Here is a 27,755-nt window from a genome sequence, read left to right as displayed (position 1 = left end):
CTGGCAATCATGCACTTCCAAAGTTGCCTCTTCTATTAGCTATAAAGCTTGCTCTTGCCCCAGATCCCTTGGCATCAGTGCTCCAGTGCTCGTGAGGCACTGTTCTCCTCCAATCCCTGGATTGTTTTCCTTGGATAAAGGATGTCAAGCTGTTACTAAATAGTTTTACTTTCATCATTTGACAGGGGGAACAGGAAAGACAGTCTCTATGTTAGATGTTGACAAAAGTCGAACAAATTCACAAGAAAGTATCAGGCATTGCTAACATCGTAATAAGCAGAGTAATGTGACAAAGAGACAAGGTCATGATTTTAGATTGAAGCCTCATGAACGTCCTCTCTGAAGTCACACTTACACTGAGGTCAGGGTGACAAACTAACAAAGGGACGTTGACCGTGAGTAACATGCTGCCTATCAAGATAGGATCTTGCTCTTGATAAGCCCTCAATAAATGTTCAACCCAAGTAGTTATTATCTAAGATACATAGTCCTAATTACAAATGAATCACACACATGCTTAATTAAAGAATATAAAGTCAGATTCATTTGAGTTGCCATAGAATACCTATGTACACAATGTTTCAAACAGTAACATCTACTTACATTATGGACATTTATGTTTTCAAGGGGAAAAAAAGACCTAGCCTTCATGTCATCGTGTATTTTATTATTATTATTTTTTAAAGATTTTATTTATTTGACAGACAGAGATCACAAGGAGGTAGACAGGCAGGTGGGAGAGAGGAGGAAGTGGGCTCCCCAAAGAGCAGAGAGCCTGATGTGGGGCTCGATTCCAGGACCCTGGGATCATGACCTGAGCTGAAGGCAGAGGCTTTAACCCACTGAGCCACCCACACGCCCCCATCGTGTATTTTATAATAGGCATATATAAACCATTGATTTGCATATAATTTTGCTGTATTAATAAAACCAACTCCCTCACCTCAGGGAATGTTAAATCTGACTGCACAGGATGAACATTTCTTTCTTTCTTTCTTTTTTTTTTTTTAAGATTTTATTTATTTGAGAGGGAGAACACAAGCAGAGGAGGGGCATAGGGAGGAGCAGACTCCCTACTGAGCAGGAAGCCCAATGTAGGGCTTGATCCTGAGACTCCAGGATCAGGACCTGAGTCGAGGGCAGATGCTTAACCAACTGAGCTGCCCAGAAGCCCCGAATGTTTCTTTTTAAAAGGCGTTACTCCACCTTACTTCCTTATATGCTCAGAAGCTCAGAGCTGGCTAAAAATTCCAGGCTGCTGGGAACAAGACCTCTGCTTGTACTCAACTACATTCATGCTTTCACTATCAAGCCTATCAATGTTCTGACTATTTGTAGTGTTTATAGTTGCTAATTTTTAATCAACATAGATTCTGATAGAAAACTAAAAATCATATTTTTTACCATTCCTGATCCTAGGGTTAAAAATGATAAAAACTGTTAACATTAGAAGAAACAGGCCTTTCCCACAAAGACAAAAATGAAGAACAAAGAGGGGAAGCTGTTAAATGGGGGAACAACGTGGGACACTTCATAATTAACAATGTTCTAAAAAGTACACTAAAAGGTACACTACATAGATAAGGGAAATACGAACCAAAAAGCAAATACAAAGGACACATACTCATTTTAAATACTGCTCTATTCCCAATCTTAAGGCAAGAAAAGCCACTGTCTTAAATATGATTATGTTGCTACCCATACTAATTTTTGTGCTGTGTGGGGAGACACACACACACACACACACACACACACACACAGAGTTATACATATGCACCGAGGCTCCTTTTATAAATCATTTCCTTGGAGTTAAAAGACAGTTTAACTTAAAATTGTACAGAAGATGACACAAAATATTTCTTAGCCTTTATGACAACGTTGGACACATACATGATATGTTAATTTGTATCACTGAACAGGGACAAAAAACTCCTTAAGGGGAAAATAATGACGTACTTTACCAACACATGTTGAGACAAGGTTTTCAGAAATCCACTGTGGCAAAAACTTAAGAAAAATCTGCACCTTTATTTTGGTGGAATTAAAAAGAGCAAGAGTAACAGGAAATAGAGATAACATTGCTACAATTCAGTTCTTTTCAAAACGATGCATCACAAGAAATTAAACCACAGGTAATGTTATTCATGCTTTAAAATAATCCATTAAGTCCTTCAAATAAAACTGCAAATCAAGGAAATTTTGAAAAGGATTTTCAATGACTTTCAGTGAACATGTTCTTTATTGGTAAAGCAGACACTTAAGACTTTCTGATTACATAGGTCATGCAAAACAATTGACCTCACACATGGTTGTCTACCTGCTCATTGTAACATAATCTTTTTGGGATGATTATAAATTTCATAAGTTACAGTGACTGCAAGAGTATAAAGAATTCAGGAAAATGACTCTAATGAAGCAAAACACTACGTAGTACATGTGAAAGTGTTATTCTGAATGTTTAATTCTCCCTCCTAATATAAATCTCTACATTTGGAAGACTATCATATACAAAAATGGCAGTCGTTTTTGTATGTGCGTCTATAGGCACTCCATCTAAATGATAAAAAGAAACTACAGGAGTAACATTTCAAATACTTTTAAAGGGTGTGGTTAATCCCTTCACCACATTTTGTTAATCCAAAATAGGGCACTGCCCTTGTATTTAAAATGTTCGTTTGTTTGAATAGTGTATTTCCTAAGGAAGATGATTTTGCTCCTATGAAAATGTAGTTTATACCTGGTAACATTTTAAACTGTTATTATTTATATAATCTCCAAGTTGTCAATTGGTGGAGAGGTGCATGGCTTCCTGTTATTAGGAATAATCTTCTCACTCTTCTCACTGAGAACAAGTTTCTCTGCGGTGGTGAGATCAACACTTCCATCCTGTGGGAGTTCTGAGAGCATTGCCAGTAGGAAAACCTCTACCATGGGCCAGTTCACCTCCTTGAAATAAGCAGAGCCCCCAGAGAAAGTGAACTCCAAATCTCCTATTGGCACATTCAAGTTAAGTGGCAGTGTATAGGCATAGTAGACTTTCCCAGATACCTGGATAGGGGCACTGCTGGAACAAACACCTAAAAATGAGAGGATAGCTTTGGGATGAGACAGTGGGTAGAGGTTGGAAGAATTTTTAGGATGGCAGAGAGGCAGGACTGCCTTGAACACTGCTAGCAGATCTATGGATGTTAATGCTAGTGAGGGCTGGAGAAAGAAAGGAGCATGGGAGAGAGCACCTAAATTGCCACGGAGATTATGCAAATTGTCGTAAACAGACTGTAAGAAGAAAATGGGACATTAAAGGTGCTGCCAACGAGGACTTGGTAGAAATGAGGACTTAGTCGGCAACGAGGAACGTGCTGTTGGAAAGTGAAGGAAAAGAGATTCTGGTTATATAGTGGCAAGAAGCTTAGCTGCAATGTGTCTGCAGTTGTGTGGAAAGCAAGTTGTAAGGGATAAACTTAAGACATTCAGTTGAAGAGACTTCTAAGCAAAGTGTGCAAGGTGCAGAATGGTTTCTTCTTGCTGGTTATAGTACAACGTGAGTAGAGATAGACAAATTGAAGAAAGAACTGTTAAATATAAAGAAAACAGGACTCAATGACTTGGAAATTCTTGGCCTATCCAAAGGACAAAAGACATTCCAATTAAGGGATTTGCTGTCAGGGACCCTCGGCCCTAGGGAGAGATGAGGGTGCTGCTATACAACCTTTGGTTAACACCGGAGGAAGGCCCGAGTTTTCTGTCACACCACAGATCCTTGAAGAGACACAGGGTGTGACTCAAAGATCCTCCCAGCCTTCGCAGAAGAAGCCAAAAAGAGAGATGAAATTACCTATGAATGCTTTGCTCCAGGGCCTCTGGTTTAAGAGCTGAATCCCCCTAATAGGCACACAAGATCCCCAAGTTTCTGGAGAATGTTAAACCAGCAGACCCTGCTATCTTAAGTTGACAAGGATGGAGATGGTTTGAAATGAAAGACAGCGGGACTTCCCACAAGTCCATAGTTAAGAAACAAGCTGATAAAACTACTCAGCGGCGAACCACTGCTGCCTTTCATGAAAGAGGAAGGAGGACTCTGAGAGGCCATCACAAGCCCAGGAGATAGTGCTCCAGACCACAGAGATGTGACACCTAATGGAGTGTGCGTAGCTCCTTTTCTCATTCCACTGTTTGAACAGGAATGTCTATAAACCCCATTCTATGCCAGTCCTACCATTATATTTGGGAGGAGATAACTGTTTTTCTAGGGTCACAGGTACAGAGATGGAGAGGAATTGTGTCCCAGGAATCATATTCAGACCCTCACTCATACTTGATTTAGATGATTTACATGAAGTTTGGGACTTTTGAGCTGGTGAGATTCAGATAAGGTTTTGCACTTTGATGCTATAACGGGTTGACACTTTTGAGCACCTTTGGATGGGGTGACCTTATGTCAATCTTTAGGGCAGCAGTGGACTGCGGTAGTCAGAAAGGCCTCCAAAATACTCATGTTCTAATCCCCATACCTGTAAATTTGTGACCTTACACAGGAAAAGGATTTTGCCAATGTGATTAAGTTAAGCATTTTGAGATGAGATTTTTCTGTAATTATCACAAGGGTCCTTGTAAGAGGAAGGCAGGAGAAGTACAGTAGGTGGTAAAAGATGTAAGGACAGAAGCAGAGATTGGAGGGATGAGCTCGAGTGAAGAGATGAGGAGAGCCTTGGAAGAGGCCAGGAACGGAGTCACCCCTGGAGCCTCCAGAAACCTGTGGTATGTCACTTTGCATGGTAAAAGGGACATTAAAGAGGCAGCTAAGATTACTACAGACCTGATGACAGGCAGGTAATCTGGAACTAATGGTGGGCCCAATCCAATAACGAGTCCTTAAAAGCAGAGAACTTTTCCTGGCTGTTGTCAAAGAGATGTGATGACAGAGAAGGGTCAGAATGTAATATTACTGGCTTTGAAGATGGGAAGGGGGCCACAGGCCAAGGAACGCAGGTGGCCCCTAGGAGCTGGAAACACGAGGAAATGATTCTCCCCTAGGGCCTCTCAGAGGGAATACAGCCTTGTCAATGCCTTATCTTAGCCAGTGAGACCCACGTTGGACATCCAACTTACAGAATTATTAAAATAATAAATTTCTGCTATTTTAAGCCACTAAGTTTAGAGTAATTTGTTACAGCAGCTACAGAAACCCCACCAGGTGTGGTGACCAAAGGTGAAATGGTATCTGGGAGGGAGAAAAAGCCTTTCTATCATTCCTGATATAGCCTACTTCATATAGGAAATACCTGGCTTTGGCAGAAATGCAAATATTTTTGCTGGTAATTCTTTAGATCCAGTCTGGCTGACAGAATTTACATTTCTGAATTTGTACACTCATTTTGCCCTGGAGTAGAGTACATTCTGGATTGAACACTTAGAACAGTGTTCAGTATAAATAGTGGGTCCCTTAGAAAAATGTGTTGCATAAATAAATGAAGGTGATCAAGGCAGGCTCTGGGACGGATTGTAATTACTCTATTTTAAAGTGCTCTTTAACGGATGTTCTCAAGAACTGCTGACCTTTCTGTCCTTGTTTCTGGCTTATGATGGTCATAGTTCTGTAAAATACAAGGCCAAACCGTATTTTTTGACACTAGTACAAGGCCAAACCGTATTTTTTGACACTAGTAATACAGCTAAATCAGTAAGTAAAAAGGACGCATACAATCTTAATAGGAGAAATAATTATATGATCAACATATTTCAGAATCAGAATATAGATACTTTTCGGTATATATCACAGAAAAAATTCCAATTTGATCAGAGGATTTCTTGATGGCTGTTGATCGATGCACCATCAAGAAACTTCAGTGCAAATTTTACCAAACACATTTATCAAAATGGGGTTCTGTTCATTTCCTCTGCAAACAAATGTTGTTACATTAACCCAGACCACGTAACAAATTGGTTTGCCTGAATATTTACAAGCTATCAACATAAACCAGCCCTGCAACTAAAAATTCAAACATATTTATCTCAAAACCTATTCCTGGTTCAAATTCATCTAGGCTAAGGCTGGAAGACAGGATAAGAATAAAACTGAAATTTATCTGTATAAATAATAAAAATAGTTTGTTTTCTTAATGCTCTAAGTATTTTCCTTATTATTATGGCACATTATCTTTCCTACATGCTACTGCATGGATAGGAGCAGTATTATTTTAGTTGCTGGAGTATCACAGTGTTAAGAATATCTGCTTCTTGTAGTGTCAGGCTTTCATCTGTTAGCTCTTTATTTGGAAATGAAGTCACAAGAATAAAGTCAAGAGTCGCAAATTCAGGACGGGACTGTATAATAAAGTCCCGGACATCCAGGATCCTGAAGAAATAAGATAAAAATAATTTGTGATATGAAAGTTTTATTTTCATGAAGCCTTTAGCTAACATTAGATGATAGCAATATAAATCACAATTCTAATCCTTATTTAAATGTGTTGTAATTTTTAAAATTTACATTATTTCAATGGATGGATTTATATTAGATTACAGATAAAATGTGAGCTTTAACTCTGGAGTGTAGCTTATATTTACTTTTTCTGTAAACAGAGACAATCTTTAGATGAGTTATGCATAAAATAAATGTCAACAATGTTATTATACTAAAAGTGCAGGTTCTACTTCTTTCAGAGTATAAAATATCTTGGCAGCAGGTGACCCAAAAAAAGGTACCCCAGAATGGCCTGTGTCAAGTTCAGTCTATAACTATGAAAGGTTTAAGTCATAAAGACAATTTTTAAAAATTATCCTTTTTTAAAGACCTTCACATATGCCTAGCAATTCAACTCAGATTTTAAATACATCCCTTAAGGAAAAAATGAAATTGGTACATTATTAGTACAACAAATGTATAAATGAATGTTAAAACGACATTTTAAAAAGTTTAAGTACCTGACCAAAAAAAAAAATAAAGTACTTGACAATTATACTTTATCTACATTACAAATTTATATTGTGAAGAGTAAGCTAAGGTAGAAAATTCCAATCAGAATTATCATAATTCTTAAATGATTAAAGTCCAAATAAGGTTTCATTATATTTACAGTATTAAGCCAAGTTTGATCCCACTTCACATGGTTTTAGCAACAGTGCAAAAGTGCAACTTTTAACAATCTAATTTTTGAATAACTGAATTTGCATTAGTATGTTCAAATGCTAAGTATTTCACACAGCTATTATGCTTTTGAAGTATTTTTTCTCTCTCAAAAACTTAAGAAGTGTATTCTTCATTACTCACTCACATAGTTTTATAAAGATAAGTGACCATGTGCTAAATCACAAATGAACTTACCTGTGTGTACTATTGAATCTTTGTATCAAACGACTCCCATCTGCTAATCTGATTTGAATTTTTGTTGTTGGCACAGAATCATCAATAAGAACAACCGCATTAAGTATTGACTTATCCTCCTCTTCTGGGGATGAAGGCGTACTGACTATTTCAGGGGTAAGGCTAAGAAAGAAGAACACGAATCTGAATACATCAGATGCATACACATCTGAATACATAAGATTCAACAAACTGAAGATGATGGAGTAACCACTGAAATCCATCGCTGATTCTCAAGTGTTCCTACCTATGACTTCTGGACCAGGAAAAACATGGCCTCCTTTGAGTCTCCCATACTTCTTCTAACTTCTTTTGTTATATTAAAATTCTTTTGTAGCCTATGATTCTATTTAGCTTATCCAATCTCTTTCAAAAGCTTAACTTTGTGTTCTTTCCTCCCTTATCCCTTTGAAATTCCATGAAGCTGTTTAACACAACAATCTTTACTCAGAAATCTGTGCAACTCTGAGTTAATGTCAAAGAATGACTATGAGGACAGGCAGGCTTGGTTTCAAATCCCAGCTATGTCAACTGCATAAACTTTTAGTAAATTAATCTCTCTGAGTTCCAATTTTATCATGTATAAAATGGGGAGGGGAAATAATATGATGTTATGTAGGTTTGTTATTATCAGTAAGTCCCACAGTGCCTACAATAATATTTCAACAGGTGCCAGCTATTTTTGTACATATCAACACTAAACTACTGGCTTAAACTTACCTAATATTACTTAAAAACATCTGATGTATGTAGTTACTGCTTTATAAAAGAGAAGTAATTTCTATGTGCTAGTGAGGAATGAAGTTTTATATATGGTGATAGATTTATTTTTTAAAAGGTTTTATCTTAGAGAGTGCACACAAGCTGGGGAGTAAGGGAGGGACAAGCAAACTCTACAGTGAGCACAGAGTCCAACACAGGGCTTGATCCCAGGACCCTGAGATCACGACTTGAGCCAAAATCAAGAGTTGGACGCTTAACCAACTGAGCCAACCAGATGCCCCTACGGTAACTAGTTTATCATGAAACTTATTTGATAGGGCATCTTACCATTGGAACTTGATTACTAATGACCTTAGCACCACTTTATCTTAGTGACTTCTAATACTAGCAGAATGAACTGTAATTGTAAACTGAAAGTCATTGTCAAAAAAAAATCCTTTTGGATTAAGAAACGAGAACAAATTAAAAACAAATTTAGCCAAATTCTTTATAGACATTTGTCAAATCTTAATCTTCTCTAAGTTACCTAAAAGGATTATTTAATAGTCTTAATGTCTATTTTTTCAAATACTGAGTTTCAGATGGCATCCTACAGATTATTTTCTTTCGAAAAAAGTAAGAACATATTTATTAGCATATAAGTTCTAGGAGCATTCTTTGCTCATCTTGACTCTTATTCCCACCAATATATTCTCAAAATATACAGTAAGGTAGAAAAATTAACTTGTACTTATTGCTAACACTCCCCCTTTCTTCAGTTTTTTCTTAATACATATTTTAGAATCAACTTCAGAATATATATGATAAAAACATAAAAAAGAAAATGATGATTTGCAATCATTGATCAGGTAGTCTTAAGGAATTTTCTTTCGAGTTTGGAACTGAGGACTTAAACCCTTGACCAGCAAGATGATTCACTATGCCAAGGGTCCGTGTCCCTTACACAGGGAGAGGTACAAAAACCAAAGGGAAGGTACACTAAATGCAAAGAACTTCAATCTTCCTCTGCTCACTGAAACTAGGTGTATACATCATCATCACCATCATTATCATCCTCATCACTACCACATCACAGCCACCACCATGTTTATCAGTTCATTTAAATCATGGTATGAATGAGGGAATCGTGACTTAATAATTAACAGCAAGGATCCAGAAGCCTGATTCCAGGATTCTGACTCAGCCACTTGCTAGATATGTGATCCTGGGCAAGTCACTTAACACCGAGTTTCTTCATCTGCAAAACAGACAACTTGGCAGCACAGTTGCAAAGATTAAGATAATGAGGACATAGAAGCATTTCAAACAATGCTTTTATATAGTTGAAACTTCCTAAAAGGCAGCTATTAGCATTGTAATTCCTATCCTAACAACAACTAGGGAGGGAAAAGTTATCTCTATTAGATGAGATGAGTCAGATGCGGTTTCTGTACTTTGATGCTTTCTATTTAAAACAGATTCTGACAAAAAGAAAGTACCAAGTAAGGATACTAAGTAAGGAAAGCTCTTTTATGTGTTTCTTTATAAGATGTGTGTATGTCAAAATGAAATTATATGGAATAATAACATTTGAGGACAGGAATATATTTTCAAGATAGGTTAGGCCAACCATATCATTTTAAAGGAAAAGAACAGAGTCAGAGAGACTGAAAGACAGGCTCAGAGCCACAGAGATAGGCGGCTGAGCAAGTTGGTTAGTGAGCAATGTATAAAAACACATTTTAAAAAATTACAATAACTTTACTATTTAGCCTTCAAAGTTATACCTGCTTACTACTTAAAACTTTCTCCTTATTCTCCTTAACTGATCAAAATACAATGACATTTTCAAAATACTGTTTGTATGTTTCAAGTATCATATTAAAAGAATTTTTAAAAAGAGGGAATTGATAAAACAAACTTTCTAGACAGACTGGAGGACAGGACATAGGGTGGTTGTAAGAAGAGTGAGTCCCGTGGTCAGGAAGATAAACATCTTCTAATTTAAGAGAGGGCAGTAAAGATGGATTTAATAAACTTTGAGGCTAAGAGGAATATATTGGAAAAGTAATTCTTGTCAGGCTCCATTTTCTCAGGAAAGCTGGAAGCAAAAAGAAATCTGCTGAGATGAGGGCAGGGAACATTTGGGATCAGCCCTTCGAGAGTGGGAGAGGCACAGTTCGCATTCTTAGCATGGGGTACGAACATCCCCAACAGCACTGAACAGCACAGGGGCAGACAAATCCAATGGCTGAACAGTAAGGCAAGGAGCTGCAGAACTGTTGGGATAAGAAAATGAAGCAAATGCAAGAAGGAAGGGGTTAGGCTTTAGAGAAGAGGACCCTTAAGGGTCCAGGGATCAAGATGAAGTCAAAACTCAGGCTTAGTGGCCAGAATGGGTGAGTGGCAAACGGAATCTTTTGGACTGCACAGTGTGAGAAACAGGAAGCGACTGTTCTTAAACAGAGACATTTGCTTCCTCTCGCGATCTGTATCATCATATGCACAAGCTCAAAGCCTACAGCAACAGTCTACTCGTTAGCCCTGCTTATCAAAAATGATTCTGTAATTTTCTAAGTATGTAGGGCTCTATTCCAGCTCCCTGAGCTCATTTTTATGCAGTTGTACCATTTATTGTGCCACTGTACATCTGCAGTTTTGTCCCTATGATTTGCTTGTTCCTATGATACTACATGAAAGATCTGGGTAGAATTTTTATTGCATTTAGGTTTACCCCACAATTATTTGTAATATTGCAGTAAAAAATTAAGTTAGTTTCTATCTGTGTAATGTTCTGTTTGCAATAAGATTGCCAGCTATGGAAGACAATGGAATTATTTCCATTTCTGTTCTGTTTGCTTCTTTTTAATTACTTTTCTGTTCAGTAGTTGCCTGGAAATCTTGGTAAATGAGCCATTTCAGTAAGTTACTTTCTGAACACATGAAGGTTTTGTTAAGTGTTTTATGTGCTGGTTTTCTCTAACTTGATATTCTGATATTCTGATTTCCCTAACTTAAGTACTCTGAAAACAACCAACTTCAGCACATTGCTCTTGCTGCAATTACTTATGACAGACAGGCATGCTTATAGCTGTGATCAAAGATGCCTATTGTTCAGTCTCATCAAGAACCTTTAACAATTTCCCCTTTTGAACCCATGTAATCAGAAAGAGCCAGGATGGCACAATGGTAAAAAGCAGTGTGTGAATCTGAATCCCACAAAATAACTGCTCGCTAGTTCAATCACCTAGGGCACAGTACTGCATTAGCGAATGAAGTAATCACAGGATCTACATCCAAGAATTGTGAAGATTAAGTGAGTTAGTATATGTTTAAAGTACCTACAAGGCCAGGAATGTGATAACTGCTACTGAAGTATTCGGTACTAACATTATCACTAGATTTGCATATCTAATTCCATCAGCAAGGTCTTCAGGGTTCCTGTTTTAATTTTTACTTTCTAGGTTATTTTGCTTTTTTGATTCTCAAAGAAAAGTCACACTGAGTAAAGACAAGTATTTTTCTCACTTTAGGGTTTTACCTTCCAAGTTTTTGTCCTTCTCCACTAAAAGCCTTGAACCTCAATCTAGGTTTTATGTACTCTTGATCCTGATGGTCCTCCATATCCAAATTCACGTGGCCACCATGAACAAGCCGCTGAAGCTCCAAGGGAATCTCTCTTTTAAAAAGGGGAAAAGGTTTTAGTTAATGTAAAAAAAAATTAATCTACACTACTGACATTACTATAATCAAGTTGTGAGCTATACTGGAAAACAGCACCTTTTGCTTAAATTATAATTTGAAAATTTCCATGATGATTGATTAGTCCCTATAGATATTTTCTTCTTCAAGTTGTATCAAATTATGATACCTCTAACTTTGCTTTCCTTTTCCAAAATTGCTTTGGCTATTTAAGGTCTTTTGTCATTCCATACAATTCTAGGATTATCTGTTGTAGTTCTGTGAAAAATGCTGTTGGTATTTTGATAGGGACTGTATGGTAGTACAGATATTTTCACAAAATTTGTTCTTCCAACCCATGAGCATGGAATGTCTTTCCATTTCTTTGTGTCATCTGAGGTATCACCTCATACCTGTCAGAATGGCTAAAATCAAAAACACAGGAGGTAAGTGTTGATGAGGATGAGGAGAAAAAGGAACCCTCTTGCATTGTTGGTGGGAATGCAGACAGGTACAGTCACTGTAGAAAATAGTACGGAGGTTCCTCAAAAAGTTAAAGTCACTACCTTATGATCCAGCAATTACACTCCTGGGTATTTACACAAAAAATACAAGAACACTAATGCAAAGGGATGACATGCATCCCTGTATTTATAGCAGCATTATTTACAACAGCCAAAATATGAAAGCAGCCCGTGTCTGTTTGATGAATGGAAAAGATTTGCCACACACACACACACGCACACACACACAAGAATATTATTCAGCCATAAAAAAGAATGAAATCTTGCCATTTGCAATGACATGGATGGAACCAGTGTATAATACTAAGCAAAATAAATCAGTCAGTCAAAGAAAGACAAATACCATATGATTTCACTCATATGTGGAATTTAAGAAACAAATGAGCAAAGGAAAAAAAAGAGAGATCAAGAAACAGACTCTTAACTACAGAGAACAAACTCATGGTTATCTTAGGGATGGGTGTGGGGGAATGGGTTAAATAGGTGAGGGGATTAAGGACTGCCCTTGTCCTGATGAGCACTCAGTGATGCACAGAATCATTAAATCACTATATTGTATATCTAAAATGAATATAACACTGTATGTTAACTATACTGGAATTATAATTTTTAAAAAAGTTGCATCACCTCATTCCTATATAGGGACGTTTTGCTGTCACAATGATCTTGGGAGGGCTTTTAGCATTTAGAAAGCCAAACTGCAAGATAGCAATTTATACCTAAATAAGCACTAGAAAATTCCTATAAGGACATAATAGTTAATACTGATATTTATTTCTAAACTCTGTGGAAGAAATTTTGAAAATGGATAGGTGGTCTTTGATCGTTGTGAGATTCTAGAGAGCCATTCAGGGTTGTGATCCAGATACAGGAAGTGCTGCCACTGGGATTCATCTTGCCTAATTAAGTCTTGTCTTGGGTTCCATAGAACCACCGAATGCCCTGCCAGAGTTGTGCCTGGATGACACCAGTGTCTGTAATGTCTGATCCTAAAACTTAAAGCTTAGAGTCTGTTTTCCAAAGAAGCAAAATACCTTTTTTTGGTGGGGGGGGGGCATTTTATTAATATACTCTAAAATTTTCAGGAATACGTGTACCATATAAACTGAGAGAAGACTGTACTTTGTTTTGTTTGGAACATTATCAACATTATCAAGTCCCTGACTGCAACACCACTGACAGTAATTACGTTGCCAACCTCACATACCTCATTTTTTATGTTTTTATGTTTGTCACATTTTCTTGAGAAAGGCTGGACTGCACATAGGTGCAAACTATCTTATTACTTTTATTATGCTCTGGTGTGGCCAGACCAAAGCATTTATAAACTGAAATACATAAAATTTTATGATAAATTATTTTATTTCAATATATTTAAGATGAAATTTTTATCTTTTTTTGGGAAGATACTACTCATGGACAGATTATATTATCTATGAGTTCTTCGAGGACAGTGAAGATGGTGTTACTCAATATTTGTCATAAGTACAGGGCAGTGATTCTACAGTTGACAACCACTGTCTGACTTCAATCATTTTTTCAAGGAATCTTTTCAAAAATTGTTCTTGATCATAATTTATACTTCAGGATATAGTAAAAAAACAAAACAAAAACAAATCCTCTTTTAGGACACCAGGACTGCTTGGACACTGCCCACAAAGATTATGGTTTATTTTCATTTAAGAATAAATGAGTTTTGATCTACATTATAATACAACCATCATCAATACGCTCTTGTCTACTAACATCTTGAAATAAGCATCAATTCCAACAGCAGTGCTGATCTTCCCTTAGCAGATGAACAAACACCTCCCTTAACCAGTCTCTCCCAGCTCTTCCCAGTGACTGCAGGTTTCCAAGTCCACGACACCGACTTAAACTATTATTTCCTTATATTTACCACCACAGCATACTGCCTCCTAGGACAGCTTCCCACCTTTCTCAAATGACTTCAGCATATTGCTTATAGCATTTCTTGCCATTTTTTGGTATCTTGGCCTTATCTTTGTAGAATTCAAATCCAGATTTTATGCTACTGTTTCACCTCCACTGCACTTCAGCTACTCTCCTTGGATATATTTGCATCACATGGAAATGTCCCAGCATCAGTTCCTGAATGGAGTATAACCTTCTACTCCAGTCCCTTCACTGCTTCTTAAAATCTCCAGTTCATCATCAACCTTCTGTTTGGTTGTATTTCTACTTAGGAATGATTGCATTGTCAGCCAGTGAAAGCATGATGCAGAAAAGCTTTTATAATCCTAACAAAATCACTGGATTTTTCATCATCTAGCAAGAAGAGCTGAGCTATGATGTTCTTTCCATCGGTCAGAGCACTGTAAATCTAGTTGACTTTCACAAATCATAACTTCAAAATAACCTGAAATCTTCAGCCAGCAGTCATGCCACTTTAAAAAATTTCTAATATAATGTGCTGAATTTCAGGCACACACACAATGAAAGGCATCCTGTTAACAGTGAGTGGGACAGTGGCTCAGTGGGGAGGCAGCTACAGGCTAATCAACTGTATTGGTTTATTACATGAAGATGTTTCTTCTCAGAATGGACCATTGCTTGATCATATTTTGAAAGTAACCAGTGTCAACTGCCCCCTCCATCAAATTAAGAACCAAAGACTTATGAATAGCAACATGTCCTTTAGATACTTAAAAATACTCTTCCCCCGCAGCAATCACTTATAAAATACATTCCAGTATCTTAAGAAAAAAAGTCCCCCCGTAAGTAACAAATAGAATACAAGTAAAATATCTTACCCTCTTTTAACAGACTCCAGAAATTGAGCATTTGGTGGGTCATTATAAGGTCTCAGTTCTCCATCATCTAAACTGAAACCATTGCTCCATAGTTTAAGCAAAATCTGAACCTTTTGAAGATAGGAAAAAAGATAAAGAAATAAAGGAATCCACCTGCATCAAGTAATTTTAAGCTTCAAATCTTGTGTGGTATTTCACAACATATTCACAACATAAACCACTTACTTTATTTAAAATGCAGTGTTATTCATATTACTTTAGTTACTGTTAAAATAAGGATCCAAATGAAAGCAAGTGTATTTGTTCAGCAGATTTGTATGTGGCTTAACAAATCGACAATGGCTGAAATGCCAAAGCTAGATCCTGGCCTTGATGTACAATTATTCTGGTTCATTGAGAAAAATGAAAGCAATGAGAGCATCCAGGTGCTACTCCACATCCATTTTTCTCTTTCAACTGTACCTATATTCTTTTCTGCTACACAGGGCTTAAATATTTATGTCAAGGGGTAAGCCAGAATTTCAGTGACCCCCTAAGGCGAAAGTAAACATGTTTAAATGAAATTATAATTCCAAATTTTAAAACACAAAAACAAAGAATGATCTTAGGAGTTTCCCTGTTTACAACTCAGCTAATTCTCTGACAGTACACTACTTACATACTACTGTATGTAAATAAAGCTCATTCTGACAGTGAATCATATATTCTTTCAACATATAGAAGATATTTACAATTTAAGTGCAAGGCACAACTGAGGTGCAAAATATAAAACCTGAGACTAAAGCTTACACATTAGTCATTTTAAAATCCATATTTCAAAAAATAACAGAAAAATATATACAGATTATATTTATATCACTAATTTCTAAGTTTAAAAACAGTAATAACTAGAGGCAAATATCTAAAGCTTTTCATTTTGGTTACTGTACCTACATCTTGCAATTGATTTTCTCCATAGATGTATTCAGATCGCTTACAAAAGGAATTACCCAATCTGTATCCTCCACCTGTAAATGACTGAAATACACAGCAAATGAGTTAAAAATTCACTATGGTTTATAGGGCAAAATGTTATGATAATGTGTGATATATTTGAAAACCAGATCAACTACAATTAGCCAAACTAGCTTATACTTTCCAGGAAAATTTTATATTAAAATGAAGGTTTTATGTTACAGAGGGGTATACTCAAGGAAGAAACTATGTTTCTCCCCACAAAAACATTAGGGACTCCAAAATTGAAATAATTTAGGCCATTCTTAAATTTAAAGATATAATCATATACCAAAATATATATTTTAAAGTATAAAGAGATTTTAAAAAGCTACCACTAATATTTTATGTTTTATAATAAATTTTATAATATTTTATGATGTTTTATCATAAAAATTATGTTTAAAACATATTTCACAAAGTAAGTAACAGTTAAACAGTATAAAGGAAGAATTTTGTAAATAGGTATAAAGTACCCTGAAGTTACCTTTGGATGTGAGAAAATGACAGAACTGTAAACATACATGGTATCAATGTCAAGCCCTGGTAAGAGGATGAAAAGACAAGCTACAATCTAGAAGAAAATATCTGTAATCCATATATTTGATAAAGGACTCAAAACTATTAAAATATATAAAGAATTCTCAAAATTCAACAGAACAATCCAATCTGAAAATAGGCCGAAGTCATTTTACTGAAAGGGATATGAAAGATAATGGAAAATAAACACAAGAAAAGATGTTCAATATCACTAGACATTAGGAACATGCAAATTAACATCACTGGCCATTAGGAAAATGCAAATTAAAACCGCAATGATTTATAACTACACACTTATCACAATAGCTAAAATTTAAAATACTGACAATACCAAATGCTGGCAAGAATGGAGAAATTGGATCTGTCACTCGCTACGGAAAAGAGATTGGCATTTTCTAAGAAACCAACATATACTTAGCAAATGACCCAGCAACTGGACTCTTGGGCATTTATCCCAGAGGAATGAAAACTAATATCCATACAAGAACCTGTATACGGTTGTTCACAGTGGCTTTATTTGTAAAAGTTCCAAACCGGAAACACCTCTAATATCCCTCAATAAGCAAATGGTTAAACCAATTGTGTGGTTCATCCATACCATGGAGGGCTATCAGGAATACAAAGAATGAACTACTGAGACACTCAGTAATTCTGATGACCTCCAGGGCATTAAGCTGAGTGGAAAAAGCCAATCCCTAAGGTCACATACTATATGATTCTATTTGTATAACATTCTTAATATTAAAAAAATCACAGAGATAGAGAACAGATTAAGGTAGCAAGAGGTTAAAGATGATGGGGAGAGGGCTGAGGGTATGACTAAAATGGGGTACACCATGAAGGAGATCTTTGTGATGACAGAACTGCATCTTGATTGAGTTGACAATTATACAAATCTTTGGATGTGAGAAAATGACAGAACTGTAAACATACACGGTATCAATGTCAAATCTTGGCTTTGATACTGGACTACAATTATGTTAGCTATAACTGTTAGAGGAAACTGGGTGAAAAATACACAGGACCTGTGTTCTTTCTGTAATTTCACATGAATCTATAATTATTAAAAAAAAAAGTAAATAGAAAGGTTTCACAGAGATGTAAAAACTGCTACAACTTTCAATCATTAATAGAAATGCTATAATCTTATAAAAACAGAGTAAATGCTTAAAATAGACATATATAGTTAGAAAAACAATGTCTACAAATAATATAAAAATCTATAGAGAATACATCTATATACCTATATCTATATATATAAAATTTAGTTTTTAAATTTAGCACTTACCTTAGATTTGTTATCACCAGAAGCTCTTGTGGCTTCATTCAGAGGGACAGCCCCATGTTCTCTTGCCTCTTTGAAAAGTTCATTCACAATTTTTCCAGTTGAAGGTCGAACTATATGTAATCCACTGTATTCATGTTCACTTGAATAGAACCTTTAAACATTAAAGTTCATGAACAGAAACTTAGAAAACAAACATAACTCCTTTAAATTAAAAGGCTACAGAGTCTTAGGGAGTAACTTTATTTAAAAAGAGCCATGTGAATCATGAGAGATTATGGACTCTGAAAAACAATCTGAGGGGTTTGAAGTGGCGGGAGGGGGTGGGAGGTTGGGGTACCAGGTGGTGGGTATTATAGAGGGCACGGATTACATGGAGCACTGGGTGTGGTGAAAAAATAATGAATACTGTTTTTCTGAAAATAAATAAATAAATAAATAAATAAAAAAAGCCAATGTGGTAGGCAGTAGATGATCTGACATTTGATGAGAAGCTGCTAAGGTGGCACATGGATTTTGGAAAGTTCTGAGGATATGATTAGGTGAAAGTGGAGAAAAAAATAAGTGCCTTTTAACATAGACACAAAATTTAAGTAGTAATAAACTATTGTTTCTTACATTGTTTCTTTAGTGAGACTAAAATTGAATGCTCAAGTTCTTAATAAAAAAATTCTTTATTCTTTTTTGTACATGACATAAAAGTGAATTAATAAAGTTAAAAGTTTGATGCAAAAAAAAAAAAAAAAAAGCCATATGGGGGCGGCGCCTGGGTGGCTCAGTGGGTTAAAGCCTCTTCCGTAGGCTCAGGTCGTGGTCCCACTGTCCTAGGGTCGAGCCCCTGCATCGGGCTCCCTGCTCGGTGGGAGGCCTGCTTCTCCTTCCCCTACTCCCCTTGCTTGTGCTCCCTCTCTCCCTGTGTCTCTCTCTGTCACATAAATAAATAAAATCTTAAAAAAAAAAAAAAGAACAGAGATATATCTATGTCTAGAATCAAAGCTTTATCACTATATAGTTTTTATCACAAAATTTACATTTAAAAAACACATAGTGGTGTTCCAGTGCCTTCTACACAAATACAACTCCCCTTGGCTTTCAAGGTTGTCCATAATGTGGCTGCATCTAGGACTGGCTACATAATTTGTGGGGCCCACTGCCAAATGAAAATGAATGTCAATTAATAAATTTTATTTTATTTTTAAAAATTATTTATGTATTTTAGAGAGAGACAAAGAGCAGGGGGAGCAACAGTGGGGGAGAGAGAGAAAGAGAGAGAATTTCAAGCAGATTCTGCACTTAGCCCAGACTCCGACAGGGGCTCAATCCCACAACCTTGATATCATGACTTGTGATGAATTCAAGAGCCTGTGGCTCAACTGACTGAGCCATCCAGGTACCACTCTAAATTTTAGATTATATAAGAAGCTAAGAGCAAACAACAAAAAGGTGGTAAGAATGCTCTGGATTGAGATTTAAAACAGGCATAATCAAGAGGAATGCATGGCCCTTGGTTAGATACCAAATCCAAAAAAGGCTTGAAGACATATTTGACTATGGACTACATATTAAATGATTTTATGAAATTACTGTTCATTTTCTAAGGTGTAATATGTTATCAGGGTTAAAAAGGGTATGTGCTTCTTCTTAGGAGATGCAAGCTGAAGTATTTAAGGATGAAATATTATGATGGCTGCAATTTGCATTCAAATAATTGAGTAAAAGAGCACTTGCATGAATGTAATGTTGTAACATGCTAACAACTGGTGAATACAGGTGAAGCATATATTGCATATATTTATTGTACTAATCTTTTGATTACCTATGGGTCTGAAAACAAAAAGTTTGGGAAAAATTAATATTCTTTCTTCTCATTCAGGTCCAAAGAGGTATGTCATTTTTATCTCCCCTACAGAAAAAAGGAAGTGGAAAGTGACACACAAAAAAGAAGGATGATTTCTAGTGAATTTTTAAATTTCTGGTAAAAATGATAGACTTTCTGCGAATACAACGTAATGGAAAAATTCGAAATTTCTCCCCAGTAAGGAGATTTGCAGTATTAAAAAGACATTAATAGGGTGCCTGGGTGGCTCAGTTGATTAAGCTACTGCCTTTGGCTCAGGTCATGATCCTAGAGTCCCGGGATCGAGTCCCGCATCAGGGTCCCAGCTCCGTGGGGAGTCTACTTCTCCCTCTGACCTTCCCTCTCACACTCTCTCTCACTTACTCTCTCTCAAATAAATAAAATCTTAAAAAAAAAAGACATTAATGAAAATATTCCTAAAAACAAGAAAATTCATTTTAATAAAGTATACCTGGCTCTTGAATCCTCATTGCTGGTTCTTTTACTAGTTTGGGTATTTTAACAATAACAAATACTATACAGAGATCACTTATTAGATGTGTCATCATTTAGTGAAAACATAGACAGGTTCTTGAAGTTCTAGATTCTTCTTCTTTTTTTTTTTTTTTTCCAGATTATATTTATTTATTTGAGAGAGTGAGAGAGAGAGCCTGAGTCAGGGTGGGGGTTGGGGGATGGGCAGAAGAAGAGGGAGAAACAGGCTCCCCACCAAGGAGGGAGATGGATGTGGGGCTCAACCCCAGGACCCTGAGATCATGAATTTAGCAAAGATAGAGGCTTAACCGACTGAATCACCCAGGTGCCCCAGGTTCTAGATTCTTAAATGGAGGGCAAAAGGCACATAGGGGCTCCATGAGTGGGTTTTCAGAAACACAAATCCTTAAAAACAATTGACAAAATTGTGCATAAATGCTGTTTTGTGGGGAGAGGGGCTATAACTTTTGTCAGATCCTCAATGCATGCTATGATGCAAAAAGAACCACTGTGTCTAAGAAAAGTACTATTCAGTGTATGTGTCTTTATGATGTCCACCGAAGTATTAGGTATTTAAGATAACTTTTCTGTTTTTTTCTTTCTTTTTTAAGATACTACTTATTTGTCAGAGAAAGAGAGCACAAGCAGGGTGAGTGGCAGGGCAGAGGGAGAAGGAGGCTCCCCACTGAGCAAGGAGTCTGTTGTGAAACTCAAACCCAAGACCCTGAATCAAAGTCAGATGCTTAACTAAGCCACCCAGGCATCCCAACTTTTCTGTTTCTTTTAGCTTTCTGACTACTACCATTTTAGGAGTATTATCTAAATAATATTTATTTTAGAAATCATAGTTTTAAAGAAAATTCCCAAGACCATTTAAAATAATTTAGAATTGGTGAACTAAAAAGAAATACAGTGTTTACAACCAAAACAAAACTTACCTTTGAGGTGGTGTTCGTGGGCTTTTAAAGACTGTAGCTTTAGGTCTATCAGATTTGGAAGATTTGCATTTCACTTCATCTTCATATAATTCTGCCAAGGCCAACTACAAAACAACAAATTTGTTATAAAGTGTAATAGTAGGACTAAGCTATTCTACAAAAGTAGATATTATGACTAGAACATTTGATTGTGTAGTATAAATTTCTAATGAGAAATAAAGGGTGCTGTTTCAGATGACCCTCTTCCAAAATAAAACCAATGTATCTCTCACTTGATAAAATTAACCAAAATACTGGAATATATTGAAGTTACAATAACTGCTTAATTATTTTCAATTAATTATTTAACTGTTTCAAAAACTGTATTTGGTAACAGATCATTTTGAAATTGAGCCTACAATTTTCCTAGAATTAAAAAAAAACAGTTGAAGATGTTTCACACTGTCAGCCTGCTCTCATCAAATCTCATAAAATTTTTTTCATTTAGCTGTTCAAGTTTTCAAAACCAAGCACATAAAATAATTTCAAAATTATTCTATTTAAAAGTCTACATGACACATAAATTTCATCAAGTATGGGAACATGAACTTTTAAAAATATAAGACAATGTGTTACATATATGGTTTACATAAGTTGTAGAAAGTAATATTACCAAATTATGCATTCTAAATATATGGCTGGGTACCTTTAAAATGAAATAAATACAATACAGTTCTTGAAATTGGACTCTTGAAAAGTCATCCAAATATTTCAGCACTAAATTATTTTGTTCCATCTTGGACAATTCAAAAACTTCTCTCAATGCTCCCGTAATTGGCATGATCATAATTTCCAGAAAATCTTTTGGGAAAAAAAAAAAACAAAAAACAAAATCCCCCCTAATAAACAGATAAAGTGCTCCTTCTAGAAATTCAAGAGATATGAAAACTACATCCAGGGCTTCTTTGCTTAGAAGGAAAAGAATTGGGACAAAGTCAATTCTTTGAAGATTCTATTAGGCAACTTTTAAAACATCCACACATGAAAAACAAAAACAAAAGAATTAATTTTCCTCCCTAATTTTTACTCTCTATCCCATTCCTATACACCTCCATCAACTTTTCATATTTCTCACATGGCAATTTTGTTAGAAATCCCAATTATGAAAGTGCTTTGTAATCTAAAAGAACTGAATTAAAATCCTAACTTGGGCTCCTATGGTGTGTCTTGGACATGTTATTTAACTTCTCTGAGCCATGGTTCCCTCATCTTTAAATGTCTGTTTAAAAAAATTATCCTAAAGTATCACTTTAAGTATCACAGAATGCATGTAAAGCACAAGGCAAGTGCTCTATTACTGGAAGATATTAAAAAATGTTTAACAATGACTATTATCAGTGTTTCATTTGCCTCAAGATTTCCTTCTTCAGTGTTATCTACATATTATAGTCTCTTCCCCACCCTAACCCCTTGAAAATGAAACAAAACAAAACAAATGAGACGGAGACGGACATTCTGCCTGACTACCTGAGTTCAACGTTTTCAGAAATTTTACCTCCTTGAAATCTGTTACAAACAGTATTCCTTTATGAAAGTTCCTCCTGAGCTGATTACTTCAGCTCTATGACTTACTTTTACGTGATTTCTAATCCCATCAATGGAAATGGTACCTATATTGCAAAGGCACTTCAGCCATCCTTCACAAAGCCTTTTCTAGTTTTCTTAACTAGATGATATTTCTTTCCTAACTCCTCATAGTATATGCTAGTCTATTATTAACATTTATATTAAACATTATATTATCATTGCTTACGTACTTTTCTCACTATTTTATCCCTCCTATTATAATTTAGGTTTCCTAGATTGTTTCTAATATAATACTTCATGGATACCCAACAAATTCATGATGAATTATGTAGATAATAAATAAACCTGCAGATTTTTAAAAATTTATTTGACAGCATGAGAGAACATAAACACAGGGAAGGGGAGGGGCAGAGGGAGAAGCAGAGTCTCAGATGAACAGGGGACTGGACTGACGTGAGGTTTGTTTGATCTGAAAGCAGACACTTAACCAGCTGAGCCACTCAGGCGCCCCAAGCTGTAGATTTTAAAGCTGAGATTACATCTTCTATATAGTTTATACCTTGTTTGTTTTTTGTTCAAGACTTGTACAAATCCTATCAATCAAGTAATTTTCTTCTGTAAAATAAATTAATAAAGCAAATAATGTGTTTTGATTGTATGAAATATAGATTAACAAAATATTATATATATTCACAAATTAGGAATATGGAGAAAGCTGTAATTGAGCAGGGAGTCCACCTAGTTGAAAAGGTCTTAGTTTTTAATGATGCATTACTAAGATGAAAATGAATGATATTTAGAGGGAAGGAATGCTGGGATTCATGATGTCCCTGCAGCATCATATGGTATAAATTCATCAGTAACTATTACAAAGAAATTCAATTTATATTAGTTGACACAGCAAAGATACCACAGAAGAGGAAACGATTATTTAAACTGATCAAAATAAACTAAAGTACTAGTTAAAATGTACAGAACAACAACTAAATATTAGTCAAATAAAGAGACAAGAATATGAGCACCGTGAAGTAATGAATCACTGTGAATTATCAGGACAGTGTGTCCTTTAGGTTAAACAGTTAGATTATGAAGCTATTTTGATTATGCAGGAGGAATAAAATACATAAGTACTGATGACCTTTGCTCTAGAATTCGAAATGTGAAGAACATGAAAAGAAACCTGAAAGCAAAGTAACTGAGAAGGAGAAAATCAAGTATATAGCAAAAGATATAAAACTACGGAATTCTCATTCCTAGAGTGACACCTGCCCAGAAGGTATTATACGGATTTTTAAAAAAATATAGAATAGCAACATCCGCGTCATCTGGGAACCTCTGAAAATGCAAATGCGCCAGCCTCACCCCAGACCAAATGAATGAAAACTCAGGTAGGGCCCTGCAATCTGTGCTGCATCAAGCCTTTCAGATGATTCTGATGCACGCTAAAATTGAGAACCAAGACTGTGGACTACTGATGTCCAACAGGATTAGGATACTCGTGGCAATTGTAACACAGTATCAGACATTCTTATTCTTTTCTCACTTACAAAATGCCACTGTTTATCTCACCCCATCCTAACCCTAATAAGTACTGAAGTCTATCACTAATTACCTACCAATGCCAACTTGTATGGAAATATAGAATTAAAAACAGAAATCTTTTCCTTTTGATATTATTCTGGAGGAAAACTGGGACAGAAGCATATACTAAATATGTTAACCAACTACGAAACCCTTGAGTATAGATGGACTGAGGACAACCAGGAGAGAGAAAGGTCTCCGAAAACATTCAAAAAGACTAAAGAACACTTAGGTTTTTAGGGCAATCACTGTCACTAACAATACCATCCTAAGCCTTCCCATTGAATATTTACCAATTTGGGGGGATGAAGCGAGCTATGATCTGCTCTTGGTTTGATACCCACAGGAGATTTGTGCAGTTTGTAAGTCAGAGGCTCACAGTGCTGGGAGGCTTTCTGGGAGATAACCATCCATGTTCCTCCTGTGCTAAATGAGGAAATGTCTCCTGATTTAGATGCTGAAAAACCCTACACTGCCTAGCAGCAAAGATATACATACTCAGGGGGTATCTTTTGCTTGTTCCAATTAGTAAAATATCGCCCTTTTCCTCTATAATACTGTGAATGACTGACTCTTAGAGCAAGCTGTCCAGATAGAAGTACTTACTGAAAAGTATACTTACACATGGTAGATAAAACAGTAACAAGATAATCAAAGAGTAATCACTATTAAAAAAACTAGTCAGGGAGAAGAATATTATTCATTTCCTTTAAACCTACTCTATTTCTTTTAAACATACTTTATTTCTTCACACATCATCACTTTGGTTGTTTCCAGGTTTCTTAGCAAGTTCTTCAGATTCTTTTTAAATTCCAAAGGAAACATTACCAACACTTAAAGTATCTGATATCCAAATCACATCTATAAGAAATTAGTTGTCTATCTACCAACCTAACTACCAGAAGTAGATAAGTAATTAAAAACAAACAAAAAAAAAAACCCCAGGGCACCTGGGTGGCTCAGTCAGTTAAACGTCTGCCTTTAGCTCAGCTCATGATCCTGGGGTCCTGAGATCGAACCCCACAATGGGGTCCCTGGTCAGCAGGGAGCCTGCTTCTCCCTCTTCCATTAAATCTGCCTGTGCTTTCTCTCTCTCTGTCAAATAAATAAATAATATGAAAAAAAAATCTGCATCCTCTAACTGATAGTGAAGATGAAGGCATTCTTTCAAGGGACATTTACCAAAATATCTCCAACCATTAATCATATATTAATTTGCTGGATTAAGTCTGTAAATTTGCCAAGCATTAGGCAATCACTAGCTAAGCTGCTCTCATTTCTCACTTGAAAAGAATAGAATGAAATTAGACAAAGAATATGAAGTTATATAGTTTTAACAGATGAATTAGAATGGGCTAACCAGTTTAAAGTTACAGTATTTTTCTCCTTTAAAGAAAAGGAACCAAATATTTACCAAGCAACTATAGAGCCAGGATAATATGGGAGTGCATGGGTACTTTATGGACATTTCATCCTTGACACTACCAAGATCACCCCTAGTTTATAAATAAAGACACTGAGGATCAGAGAGGTTAAGACACTTCTCTTACATTCACAAGCCTACTAAGTGACAGGACCAAGATGCAAACAGAAGTTGAGTCTAACCAGAAACTCCATTTCTTCCCAACCTGCCATGTTCCCTCTTAGTGATGATAGTCTTTCCATAGAAAAGATAAGGCAGATGGTAGCTTCCTATTTCTTGAATCTGTTTACTACTACTGAATTTACTTAAAAGCACTGGAATTATTCTGCATTCAATTCATCTTTTAACTGCCACTAAGCTCTCTATTCTTGACTTCTTCATTTTATGTACTGCTTAATTTGGCATTCAATCATACTCCACCTTAAGATGTTATGGTCAATATCATCATATATTATTTCTGCAAAAAACAGAAATGCCTTTACACTTCAATCCCCTTCCACAGTGTCCAGCACCAACTATACATTTGATGTCCTATTCATCTCTGCATTCCTGGAGTTTAGCAGTATGTTGCATGGCAGGTGGTCAAATCTTGTTCAGAGAAGTAGAATTAAAGGTGTAACTGTAACAGAACTTTTCTATCAGGACAGATTCGGTGTCATTTACTTTTAATTAATTACCCAGTTCCTTATGATTGTTTACTTGTTGATTTTATCAATGGTCTTATGAGACAGGGGAAAAAAGCCTCAGTGAGCAAAGCAGCGTTAAGCATCTGAAAAAGCGAGATTTGCTGCATCCGTATTTAGCTCACTAATGTCACCATGAAATTTTATTTCGCTGTTTCTTTTGTGCAATGTTTCATAGACGGTAGCTTTGACAACTAGGCATGCAGCTGTAGGATGGAATACTTTAGCTCACACTTTTAAAAGGGAAAAGCTATCTGATAAAAAGGAACCATTTTTATATAAAAGCAATCCAGACAGAAACAGCATCCAAGACAAGAAAGAGCAAACCAGCCCACATTACTGCTTATAAAGTGATCCTCATTTCTCACGGGCACGGTAAAGCTTTCTTCTACAGTAAGTCTCCTAAGGAAGTACCAACCAGTGAACCATTCAACTGACCCCAACACAATGCCATTCTAAACGAACAGATGCTTCTTAAAATGCAAATCGGGTGGAGGGGGAATGAGACCGGGGCAAAAGAGAGTTGGGCTTTGGCACTTGTCTCCTCGAGAAGCACTGTTCCATGCACCGCCCTGAAGAGACCTGCGATGCCGGAGTCACAATTCAGTCCCCAGGTGGGGTCTGGCAAAGGCTCAGCCGAGGCCAGCAGCGGACTCCGACACGCACCCCTCCGCGCAGTCACCCGCCGCCGCGCCCCGCCCTCGGCCGGTCGTCCCACCTGCAGATCCCGCGCGCTCGGGGGCCGCGGCCCAGAAGACCTCTCCTGCTCCCCCGGTTCCGGGCCGCCACCTTCCGCCATCTTTCACCGGCTCGCCGGCGCCTGCGCCGACGCATCCTCCGCGCCTTCCGGGGTCGGTTGCCTAGCAACCGCGGGAGGGGTGGTGCCTACGTTCCCCCACTTCCGCACTTAAGGGGCGCGCGTCCCCGTCTTCCGGCGCCAGCCGTCCCGTTCTGTATCTCTCTTTTCCTTAAAGGAAACTGGCTCAGAGAATTTCACCTCAGGGACCATCTACGTAAACCTTGTGCTCTCTTTTCAGCACGCCTGAAGGCACTGTAGGCCGCTCTAGAGGGCAGCGCAGACTTACAGGTTCTTAAAACTCAACAATGAAAGCATCTTCCGGATGCATCGTCTGATACAAATTGCAAACTTATTTTTCTAGTCTTGGCCAAATTCTCTCATCTTCCCTTCCAAAGACTGGGTGGGTGGTACGTCGCCGTCAATGCGTGAACTGGTGTTGAGGATGGAAAACATCGTTAAAGCTCTTTGTAATCAGAGCTGGAGATTGGTTAAGCCCTCTCCTTTAATCTGAGATTTGTTTAAACTCCTGCCTTATTCCAGGCATTTTTATGTCTCAGCGATGTAAAGGTTG

General features: G+C 36.7%; 1 protein-coding gene across 2 annotated transcripts; it reads right to left on the bottom strand.

Moving 5' to 3' along the window:
- Window positions 1-2,008: 2,008 nt before the first annotated feature.
- UBXN2B (UBX domain protein 2B) lies at window positions 2,009-27,241 on the bottom strand. 2 transcript variants are annotated; one of them, XM_059394607.1, is made up of 8 exons: window positions 27,104-27,241; window positions 21,133-21,236; window positions 17,866-18,016; window positions 15,978-16,061; window positions 15,045-15,154; window positions 11,607-11,744; window positions 7,325-7,486; window positions 2,009-6,355 (listed from the first exon to the last, which is right to left on the bottom strand). In XM_059394607.1, the coding sequence occupies exons 1-8, from the start codon at window positions 27,182-27,184 to the stop codon at window positions 6,193-6,195; spliced, it is 993 nt and encodes a 330-aa protein (XP_059250590.1). In that variant the 5' UTR covers window positions 27,185-27,241; the 3' UTR covers window positions 2,009-6,192. The 2 variants fall into 2 exon arrangements, with proteins under 2 accessions (XP_059250590.1, XP_059250591.1); XM_059394608.1 differs by lacking the exon at window positions 11,607-11,744.
- Window positions 27,242-27,755: the final 514 nt, after the last annotated feature.

The sequence above is a fragment of the Mustela nigripes genome, chromosome 3 (genome assembly GCF_022355385.1).
Source record: "Mustela nigripes isolate SB6536 chromosome 3, MUSNIG.SB6536, whole genome shotgun sequence".
Lineage (NCBI taxonomy): Eukaryota > Metazoa > Chordata > Mammalia > Carnivora > Mustelidae > Mustela > Mustela nigripes.
Note: the sequence above shows the minus strand (reverse complement) of the source record. Positions and strands in the feature narration are given on the sequence as shown.

What these genes read in the sequence shown, in the direction of transcription:
- UBXN2B (XM_059394607.1), bottom strand. Translation starts at nt 27,184, where the DNA reads ATGGCGGAAGGTGGCGGCCCGGAACCGGGGGAGCAGGAGAGGTCTTCT. An exon ending in GAAGGACAAAAACTTGGAAG is followed by an intron (nt 7,487 to 11,606) that starts GTAAAACCCTAA and finishes CTTCTTTCTTAG; the next exon opens with CCTTACCCCTGAAATAGTCA. An exon ending in AGATTCAATAGTACACACAG is followed by an intron (nt 6,356 to 7,324) that starts GTAAGTTCATTT and finishes TTATTTCTTCAG; the next exon opens with GATCCTGGATGTCCGGGACT.